A 10309-nucleotide genomic window follows, 5' to 3' on the forward strand; every position below is an offset into this window, starting at 1 on the left:
TAGCCTCACCTTCCCTGGCCTCTTGGATTTCAGACCCTCCAGGGAGCAGAGAGGGTGCCAGATGTCTGATGGTCTCACTGGAGGACCAAGGGGGCTGGCCAGTACAGAATTCTGGGGGGCAAGGCCAGTTGGAGATGTGTGAAGCATGGAGATCCAGCCATCCCCTCTAGACAAAGGGATAGTAGGGGACAGAAGGTTTGGGGCCTGAACACAAACTGAGCAAGAGGAAACCCCTTTATTGTGTACCCCTGGGGGTGCAGGCACTTGACATCCAGAACTTCCTGGGTCCCTGGAGGCAAGAGGTCACTGCCTCTCCAGGGAGGAGCCACACCCCCAGCAGATCTCCAAGCAGGATCCTGTCCCAGAGTTTACGTGGTCAGCTCCTTTCTGGGAGAAGGGAAGATGAGGACTGACCCACAGACCTGAGTACCCTGATCTCCTGCTGTAGGGCCACAACAGTGGGCAGAGGTAGAAGCAGGCAAAGGCTTGTCAGCTTTGGGCCAGGGTCCAGGGACAGGAGTGTCCAAATCAGCATCCGTGTACTGTCTGCTTTAGCCTGCTCAAGGCTAGACCTCCTGCTCATCAGCTTTCTAGCTGGCACTGTACCTGCAGGCCTCCGGAACTTGCTGAAGCCTCCCTGCCCAAGGAGAAAGCCCCAGCTTTTGCCCACAGGGGTGCCCCTGGGCCCCCAGAGCCCTAACATGGTACCTACCAAGGTCTCAACACCCCTTGGGAATCTGGAACTGGGGGAGGACAGTGAGCACTGTGACTCCTCCAACTCACACCTCTTGCCAGACACGGCTGCTAGGCCCCGGGTACCTACAGATTCACACACAAGCACACACTTGCACATGTCCCGACATGTGAACACAAGAGTGCGTACTCCTGCACACATGCCACAGGCGAACACAGGGCTGCAAGCAGCTGTGGACTGGACATCTGGTGGTGGTCTCCACCCTGCCACCCCTCAGCTAGACCCTGCCCATCCTGGTGGGGCACTGGCCCTGCCTCAGCTCAGCAATTCCTAGGGCAGTGCCCCACTTACAGGTTGGGCAGCTTAACTACTGAAACTCTCCCTCTGAGTCTCCAGAGGCCCTGCCCATTCACCCTCATCCCATTGCAGACCCTATGAGTCTGATCTGGAGAGAGAGTTACACTCCTCAGGGGCATCCCCAATGGCACCCAGATCCCACAGAGTGAGATCCTGAGGGAGAGCCTGATGGGTTGGAGAGGATGGGAGGACTAAGGTAGGCCCAGGGACACTTCTGCCCAGACTCTCGACACATGGCAGACACCTGTGCCTACACTCCTGCATTCATGTGTGTATAGATTCCCCTTAAGGCAAAGGGTCCCAGGAGCAGGGTCAGGTCTGAGGAAAAGGCCAGGCTCAGGACCATGTGTTGGAGCGTGGCTGCTGGGCAGCGCCTCATTGCTCAATCTCTAGGCTGCCACTCGGCTGCGGTGGCTCTGGGGGCTTGAAGCTGAGGACTTCCTGGTAAGTGAGCTCTGGAGGAGGTGAAAGAAAAGGGTGAATTTGTACGTCCCTCAGCCCAGCCCCCGCACCTGCTTGTCAACACCCACTGCCTGGTCTATGCCCACCACCCTCTAAAAGCAGCTTCAACTCAGGTTGAGAACCAGAACCCACCCTATGCTGCCCCCACCTCTGCTGGAGACACGCACGCACGTGCACACACACACACACACACACACTCATCTCCACTTGCTCCACTCTGGGTGGAGGACAGACCATGCTGGGGAGAAACTGGAGAATTTCCTGCAGGAAACAGGCAAAACCCTGCTCTGGAGAACACAGTCCTCAGGCCCCTGAGCCCCACTACCCCTCCCATGCCCCTGCCCACCCTTCCACTCCTCCACCGTGCGCTCCGTGGCCTCAACGCTTTCATCATAGGGCTCAGCCTCTGGCTCATCATCTGGGTCGTGGTACTGGCTGAAATACGCATGGGCCAGTGCCTCAGCTGCACTGACCCTCTGGTCACTGTCCAGCACCAGCATCCTTCCAAGAAGGTCTACAGCTGCAGAAGGGGCAGTGGGGATGGGGGTGAGCTCCATGTCCAGGATCAGATGTGGAGCCCAGCCTAGCCCCAGGGTCAGTCCTCACCCAGGGGGTTGGCTCCATGAAAGATGCTGCTGAGGTCCTTCTGGGGCATGGGGGGCAAGGACTGGATGTATGTCCGGGCCTGGGGGCACATGAGAAGAGCCTGAGAGGACTGTTCATCTCCAGCTTCTAGACCCAGGAGACCACAGACCTCTTCCCTCATGGGATCGGATGGCTCCAGCACCTGCAGGAGATAAGTCCCAAGAGTTCCCTGCACCCCACTCCCCTCTACTGCCCATGGCCAGAACAGTTTATGGTGTGCTGTGATTTTGTCCTCACTGAGCCTTGTGCCAGGAAATCCCTCCCCATTCTCCCATTCCCCCCTGAAGGGGCTGGGTGTCTAACGTGGGCTCTGTGCCACCCTGCCCATACTCTCCACACCACCCATTCCCCGAGGCTTGGTCAGCAGAGGAAGCTGGTGGCTGACTGGGCACTGACTCACATGCTCCGAGGATATCTTTGCCAGAACCTCAGGGCTGGGTGTGCCCACCACTTCCATGATGCGCTTCAGCTGGTCAATGTCTACCTGGCTCAGGAAACACCGTACGGCAAGCTATGGACCTTCACCAGCCCCTACGCCCCAGAATTTGGAGCCTGTTGTCCTGCAGCTGAGGGCAATGAGCCCAAGGTTGTATGGCATAGAGCAGAGGAAGTGAGACTGCCGGAGAGGGCTAAAGCCCACCCCCACCCTGCTCCACAGCCAGGACTAAGGATACAGTCATTCCCTGGGAAGAGGGCTTTTCCCTGGAGCAATTCGGCCATGATGCAACCCACAGACCAGATGTCCACTGTTGGGGGAGGAGGGAAGAGCCTGTCAGTATGCTCTGGAGGTAGGGAGGAGTCATCCCAGTAACCCTCAAGTCACATGTAGGCCCAAAGACTAGCAGGGTCCTTCCTTCTCTGTACCCTGCCCTGAAAAGGGGAGAGGATGGTCCCACGAGCCAGAGGATACCCTCCACCATGGTCCAGGCTCCTCTGAAAGCAGCCCCCAGATCTTGTCTGCCCCCCTTTGGCCTCATTCCCACCACTCTGCCACCCTCCCCAGCGTTGGTGTGCCTCTGCCGGTCCTTTCTGGTCAAGGGTTGACAGCACCTGTCTGATTGTAATGCATCCAATTGAGCATGATCTCGGGCGCCCGGTACCAGCGTGTGGCCACGTATCCTGTCATCTCCTCATCTGCCTGGCGTGCCAGCCCAAAGTCCAGGATCTGCAGCGACCACAGACATTCTCTAGGCCCCTCCATGTGAACCCCCATGGCCCACCCACCCCACGCCCCTCACCCTGAGCTCGCAGTCCTCGTTCACCGCCACGTTGCTGGGCTTCAGGTCCTGCGGGGTGGGCGGGGCGTCAGCGGAGGCCGGAACCCCGCAGACCCCGCAGACCGTACCCTCAACCGCACCGCACCTACCCGGTGGATGATCCCGGCCGAGTGTATGTACTACGGGAGAGGAGAGGCCGTGGTGAGCCCAGGCCCGCTCTGTGTCTCGCACCCAGACCTCAGTCAGGGCAAGAAGAGCCCAGCGCCTCACCTTCAGCCCACGCAGCAGCTGGTAAACCAGGAACTGGACATGCTCATCGCTCAGCGCCTGGCACTTAACGATATTGTTCAGGTCGGCGCCCATGAGGGTGGTCACCAAGTACCTGCAGTGAGATCAGGGGTCAGGACGGAGCCTGCCCCCATTCCTGGACGCGCTAGCTCTCCCAGCCACCCCGGCGCCAGTCCAGCTGCTCACACTTCGCTGAAGTCCTCGATGGATGTGGCTGGTGTGAAGACGTCCAGAAGCCCAATGACCTAGGTGGGGAGCGGAGGCAGGCTCACGGTTCAGAGGCCGGGCAGCGCCCGCCGGGAGTGAGGACCCTGCCGGGGACTGCCTCCCATAGGCTCCGCCCCCTCCCTGCCGGTCCGGCCCAGCCCTGGCGGAGCCCCAGAGAACCACCGGGCCACCCCGGGCGCCCTCCCTCCCACCGCCCGGGGACCGCCGGCTCACGTTCTCGTGCTTCACGTGTTTGAGCAGCCGCAGCTCGCGGTAGGTCCTTCGCGCGTGGATCAGCGACTGGAAGGGGCGCGACAGCTTTTTCACTGCCACCTTCTGGCGCAGCCGTGAGTCGTAGGCTGAACTGCAAGGCGGGCAAGTGAGAGGGTGCCGCCCAGGCCGCGGGACCTTTCCGCGCTGGGCCCTGGGCAGAGGGCCGCAGGCGGTGCTCCGCAGGTCGGTCCGGCCTTAGAGCCCCGGCTCACCCTTGATTCTCACCCACACCCCTCATGCATGCTCCAGGAAGGAGTCTTCAGGTCACCACCAAACAGCGTTCTCCTGTGGGGCCTGGGTCTTCTCTTGTCCGGCGACTCTCGCCCCTAACCCAGACCCCGCTCACAGCGAGGCCTGGGCATGGAAAAATCCGCCAGGAAAGCAGCCACTGCCGCTCCCGCGGTACCCCACGGCCCCTGGCCCCTCACCCTTGAATCCCGTGAGCAGGGAGGTTCACTACAGAATTTAGAGCCAACTCTAAGCCCCTGGAATCCCCATACCTCTGCTTATTTAAAATACAAGGGGAGGTGACAGTCTAGTTGCTCATTTAAAAATTAGGTGCATGCTAATTTTTAAATGAGCAACTAGACTGTAGGAAATGTCCAGCTGAAGGGGACTAGGGGCCCACAGAACATCCCCTTGTTCAGACCCACTCCCTAGAGTTCTGATCCTCCACCTCCGCACCGGGCTTCTCAGCCATCTACCCCTTCACTGGAGAGGATGCAGTCATCATCATCATCTACAATCACAAATAGACAGAGTCCCCGATCCTCTGCTGGTCCTTCATGATAAGGGCTCAGCTATGAACCATCTGCATGAGTCTGTCAGCAAGGCCTTTGCATAGCCTGTTCCCCTGGCTGATGCCTGTCCCTTATCTCCCTTATCTCTCTCGCACCTCGATTCCTCTCAGGACTATCCCCCTCCAGAAAGTGGAGATAGCCCCCCCCCGCCCCTCACCACACTGTAGGCAGGCTGGGTCTGCGATGCTCATTGCAGGGTAGTAGAAAGCCCCTATCAGGGGCAGGGGAAGGTCCAAGTCACTCCTGGTGTCTGGATGAGGGCAGTGGCCCCTCATGTGGGGCTTCAGATCCTTCTGTCTGATTGCATCTGTGCAATCAAGTGGGAGAGAACTGGTACCTGGTCATCAGCCTCAGCAGTGGAGCTCAGCAGACACAGGGCCAGAGAGGCAGCCTCACTTGGAGAATTCGACACCTCCCAGGGGCTCCCAGATGCGGATACTAAGGTGAGTCCAGTGAGGCAGAGTCCCTCTAGAACTACTTCCACATCTTCCCTACTCTTTCTGCCCTTGAGTCTTAGAGATGAAGATAGAGCCCTGCCCTGGGATCGACAGGACTTGCTGGAGGCTTCTAACGGCAGGCAAGCAAGAGCTGAAGATGTGGGCCTGCTGCAAGCTCCTGGGAACTGGCCGGAAGGGATGGAGACACCCACTTGTACCCTGCAGAGCCTGACAGCCCCTGCCTTCCTTCCCCAACACCATCTACCGTGGACAGCAGCTACTTGACACTGGCCTCACAAGGATCCCGAGCACTTCTCAATGTCCATTGCCTTGATCAACCTCACTGTGGGCCTTGCAGCAGCAATTAGGGTTTCTCTAAGCACCTTTCAGCAGGTGCCTACAGGAAAGGGGCACCTGGCCACAGCACCCATCAAGTCTATCCTCTGGGCCTCAGACTCTAGCTGCTGGAACTGTAGTCCGTTTCCTCGGTGGGGACCAGATTGGGTGGGGCATAGACACCACCTAAGGATTGCAGGAGGAATGGTAGGCGTCTCTGATCCAGCCTAAGCCGGGTAAGAAGCTGAAACACCCCAAAAGTGGGGGAGGGGCATGACACACAGGGCTGAAGCCATTCTCAGGGAGAGGTCTTGACCTCCTCGACTGGCCTCTCCCTTTTCAAATAATAGCGCCTGTCTGGGACGCGGGAAATCTGCTAGACTCTGGGGGCGGCTGGCCTTTGCCCAAGAGAGTCCCGGAGGGCTGCTGGGACATTGAGGGCCACGGAAGACCAGCCCTCCCCTCAGCTGTGACGCCACAGGATTCCGCCCCAGTGGGGGGACACTCGAGATCTGCAGGGCCGTAGGGCGACCCCCGCCCTGCCGAGAGGCGCGTCTGGGAGGAAAGTTTCCTCCGCGCCCTCCCCCCATTCACTCCTCGGGGCGCGCCGGCCGGGGGCGGAGGCAGGGCGAGGCCCCTCCCCACGCCGGGCACCGGCGCGGCGCGGGGAGGGGGCGCGCGCTCGGTCCCGCCCCGGCCCCACCTGCCCCGCCCCGCCCCTACCAGACGGAGCCGTAGGCGCCGGAGCCCACCGGGCGCAGACCCTGCAGCCGCTGCGGCACCTCCCACACGGTCTTGTTCAGCTCCTGCCGGTAGAAACCGGCGCGCGGGCCCGACATGTCCGGAGCCGAGGCTGGCGCGGGCGCAACCCAGCGCCCAGCCCGCGCCCAGCCCGCGCCCAGCCCGCGCCGCGCCGAGCGGGGGGGCGGCGGCGGGGCGGGGCCAGGGCCGGGGCGGAGCCCGGCGGATTTCCCGGGCCGGGGGTTCCCGGAGGCCGCGCGCTGCTTCCTGCCCCGCGGGGACCGTCACAAAGCGGAAGCCTGCCCTCCCCGGGGCGGCGAGGAGGCCGCCTGTCGCCCCCGCGTCCACCGCCCAGGCCGCGTACTGCCCTGGTTCTCACCGCAGCCTGGCCGCCGCCCCTCCCGCAGCCCGCGCAGCCTCCATCTCAGCCTCTTCCTCAGAAATGGGGAGCCTCAAGGCGAGGCCTGGGCGGGTCCTGGGAAATGTTTTCACCCAGAAGAAAACGCGGCCAGTAAAAACAGAACAGCCACAGCAAGGCGCGTCGGAAACTCCCGCACAAGCCTTCCTTGGCCAGGCCCCTCTGCTGGGTCCTGGGCAGTGGAGGACGCCTGGCGACGGTGGTTGGCCTCCTGGAACACCTGCCTTAGTCTGACCTCGGCCTCCTCCGGGAAGCCTCTCCGCCGAGCTGGCCCCTGACCTTGGCCCCACCGCCTCCTGGGAGGGGTGAGTCCACGGGCCAGGCCAGTCAGCACCAGGGACAGCGGCGGCACCAGGGGTCCTCTGGGGTGTTGTGGCCACCCGGAACGGTCCTCAAGTGGGTCTTGTTTGGTGCCGGGAACCTTGCCCGCTCCTGAAACGGCCCCGGCTCTCCCGGGAAGCCCGCACAGACTAGGGGCCCGCCCCTCGGGCAGAGTGACCAAGCGAGCGCACAGCAGAGGCAGGCAGGGCTCTACGCACGGCCAGAGGGTGGCTTTTATGACCAGTGGGGATGCTCCCCACGTTCCAGCAAGGCCTCGTGGGAGTGTTAGCTCAGGACTGCTTTTATTACGACTTGAGGATGACCGGGAATGGGAGGAGCATTGCCCCTTGAAGAAAGGGCTCCTGACCCTAGGCCGTGGGGGAGCAGCCGGCGTCCAGGAGGAGGGGAGCTGTGTGGCTGGGCCGCCCCTCCCAAGAAACCAGGAAATCATACTCTGAGTTGCCCGGATTTATAGTTTAAAAACAAATTTCAATAGGGCTGGGGCTGTAGCTCAGTGGCAGAGTGCTTCTCTAGCATGCTTGAGGCACTGGCTTTGATCCTCAGCACCACATAAAAATAAACAAATAAAATAAAGGCATTCTTTTCATCTACAACTACAAAAAAATTGGAAAAATAATGAAAATAAAAATAAAATGTTTTAATGTGAAATCCGATTTTTAAATAAAAATTAGGACTGGAGTGTAGCACAGTAGTAAAACATTTGCCCGGCATGCATAAGGCCCTGAATTCGATACCCATTGCCGCAAAAAAAAAAAAAAAAAAAAAAAAAAAAAATTTACCAAATAAACAATTGGCGCTGGTCGCGGTGGCTCACCCCTGCAATCCCAGCAGTTTGGGAGGCTGACAGGAAGATCCCAAGTTCGACGCCAGCCTCAGCAATTTAGCAAGGCCCTATGCAACTTAGTGAGACCCTGTCTCAAAAATAAAAAGCGGTGGGGATGTAGCTCAGTGTGTAAGTGCCTCTGGATTCAAATCCCTGTACCAAAAATAAATAAATGGAACCAGTGAAAACAAGTGCACGCAGTAACAAGCCAAACACGCATATCGGCCCCAGATCCGCACTGTGGGGCGCCCCAAGTAGAAGGAAGCCTCAGCGTGCCCTGGGCCAAACCGAGCCCCCCGGCACCTGAAGAAGAGCCGGTGTCAGTTCTGGAGCCTCCTGGCCCGCCCTGCCCCAGCTGGGGTCCTAGCAGCGCCTCTCTGGGGCGGAGTAAAAGAGCTTCAGCTGAAGACCGTGGAGGCGGAGGCGGAGCCGAGCCCGGGCAGTGGGGACCACAGCCGCGGGGGAGGGAGCCGCCTTTGTCTGAGCCTCGCGGCGGAGGGGTGGGGATGCGTTCCCAGGACGGCGAGGACTACACGCGGCCAGAGGGATGGGGAGATGACTGCACACCAAGGAAGCCCCCTCCGTCCTCCCGGAACCCCTCCCTAAGTCCTATAGGCAGAACTGAGCATGGAGCCACCTCCCTGCGGGGCCAGGTGCCCCCACCTTCTCCACGGTGTGCTGCGGCGGGGGTGGGGGGATTCTCATGCCTTGGCAAACTTGCTGGGATCCCCCACTGTGCCTGCCAGCTAGTTTGCCCCTCAGCTCTCCCCAATGCCTTCTGGGGCTGGCATGAGATCTACTACTGGGGGAAAGGACCCCTGGAGTTTCAGGTGGTGGGTGCTGGAGGCCCCCCTAAGGAGAGAGACCCTCAGATCCTGGCAGAGGTCAGAGAAGGCCCCTGGAGGGGTGACCACAGTAGCAGGCTGGGCCAAGCCTCCAGTCAGCCCTGAGGTGAGAACAGGACAGAGGTCACACTTGGTATATCCAGGAAGGAAGGCAGAGTCCAGAAGGTGGGGTCCAGAAGGGGGAACAGCTCTCTGCAAGGGCAGAGGGCAGGCAGAGGGGTCCACAGTACAAAAAGCCCACCCAGGGCCCTCATCCTGATTCAATGTCACCCCAAACATCAACCCCCCTCTGTGGGAGACCAACCTCACACGTGACTGAGTCACACTCCCGGGCTGGGTGCTGAGACGCTCAGTCACAGAAATGTGGCAGAGCTTTCCCCTCACATGGGCGAGGGTCGGTGTCTTGTGCCTGGGTGTGTCCTGCTACAGCCCCACGGGTGAAGCTATGCTCACCTGTTCCCTTGTAATCTAACCCCTTGCCCTGTTTAGGAGAGAATCCTGCATGGAAGTGCCTTGTGTGTGTCCCCTTCTCTTACTGTGCCCTTGGGTGTGGCCTACCCAGGTGTCAGTCAACCTGCTGACAGTGGACATCATGAAGATAGACTCAGCCCCCTGAAACCTGACCTTGCCTCATTTAAATAACTTCTCCTCAATAAAAGGGGTCAGCCGCATGCTCTCGCTCTCTCTTTCTGCAGACCCTTAAGGTCAGAGGAGCTGTCACAGCGACCCCAAAGAAAAAGGTATTTGTGTCTCTGGTGGGGTTATTTTGCGCAGCCCAGTCGGCCCAGTTTAACTGGAGTGACCCCTGAGCCTTTTAGTCGCCGAGAGCAGAAGCCCGGCACCCCTCCTTTTTCTCCACGTCTACTTCCCCTGCTGGTCCAGGACCCCTTCACTGTCAGCTGTGACAGCTTGATGGTCAGTTTGCCCCTCAGCTCTCCTGGGTGGGCTTCTGCCTGTGGTCAGGATGAATTTCCTAAAGACAAACCTGGCATGAGAGGCTGATTTCAGGGACAACTCAGTTAAGGTCATTAAGGTTACCCCTGACCTCTTCCCCATACCCACCTCTTCCCCTTCCCACTACACTGGGAGGAAAATGGGAAAGGGATGCCACGACAGGTCACCCCTGGATCTGTTGGCATTCTGCCCACTCAAGTCTGGCCTACCCACCCCCACGTGCCCCCAAACCCATGCCTCTCTGGCCCCACCTAAGGACAGGCCCTTAATCTCTTCCTACAGCCTACCTATCCTCCAAGGGGTGGGGGTGAGGGTGGAATCCCACCTGGAGCAGCAGTGTGTAGGGAGTCTCACCATCCAGTAGCAAGGAGCAAAGGCAGCTGGGCAGGGCCCAGACTGGAGACTAGGCCTCCAGGTTCCTGGGCCTCTCCCTGGACACCCCCAGACCACACCTTGTTCACCCCTGTTCT

General features: G+C 59.9%; 1 protein-coding gene across 4 annotated transcripts; it reads right to left on the reverse strand.

The window, feature by feature from the left end:
- Nucleotides 1–216: 216 nt before the first annotated feature.
- Mapk11 (mitogen-activated protein kinase 11) lies at nt 217–7452 on the reverse strand. Of its 4 annotated transcripts, XM_058579106.1 has the most exons (13): nt 6440–6456; nt 4369–4497; nt 4105–4234; nt 3850–3908; nt 3646–3757; nt 3525–3554; nt 3397–3444; nt 3209–3323; nt 2833–2904; nt 2559–2638; nt 2120–2198; nt 1860–2033; nt 217–1506 (listed from the first exon to the last, which is right to left on the reverse strand). In XM_058579106.1, the coding sequence occupies exons 2-13, from the start codon at nt 4383–4385 to the stop codon at nt 1427–1429; spliced, it is 996 nt and encodes a 331-aa protein (XP_058435089.1). In that variant the 5' UTR covers nt 4386–4497; nt 6440–6456; the 3' UTR covers nt 217–1426. The 4 variants fall into 4 exon arrangements, with proteins under 4 accessions (XP_058435089.1, XP_046299520.1, XP_046299518.1 ...); XM_046443564.2 differs by lacking the exons at nt 4369–4497; nt 6440–6456 and adding an exon at nt 6837–7452; XM_046443562.2 differs by lacking the exon at nt 4369–4497 and having other exon boundaries at nt 6440–6608.
- Between the last annotated feature and the right edge of the window lie 2857 nt (nt 7453–10309).

This window comes from Marmota monax, unplaced genomic scaffold (genome assembly GCF_021218885.2).
Source record: "Marmota monax isolate L192 unplaced genomic scaffold, Marmota_monax_Labrador192_F-V1.1 WCK01_AAM20220418_F8-fsc00234, whole genome shotgun sequence".
NCBI classification, from domain to species: domain Eukaryota; kingdom Metazoa; phylum Chordata; class Mammalia; order Rodentia; family Sciuridae; genus Marmota; species Marmota monax.

Coding starts and splice junctions, on each gene's coding strand:
- Mapk11 (XM_046443562.2), bottom strand. CDS start 6,555: ATGTCGGGCCCGCGCGCCGGTTTCTACCGGCAGGAGCTGAACAAGACC. Junction 3,555..3,645: donor AGCTGCTGCGTGGGCTGAAG/GTGAGGCGCTGG, acceptor CCTCTCCCGTAG/TACATACACTCGGCCGGGAT. Junction 1,507..1,859: donor CACGGTGGAGGAGTGGAAGG/GTGGGCAGGGGC, acceptor CACCTCCTCCAG/AGCTCACTTACCAGGAAGTC.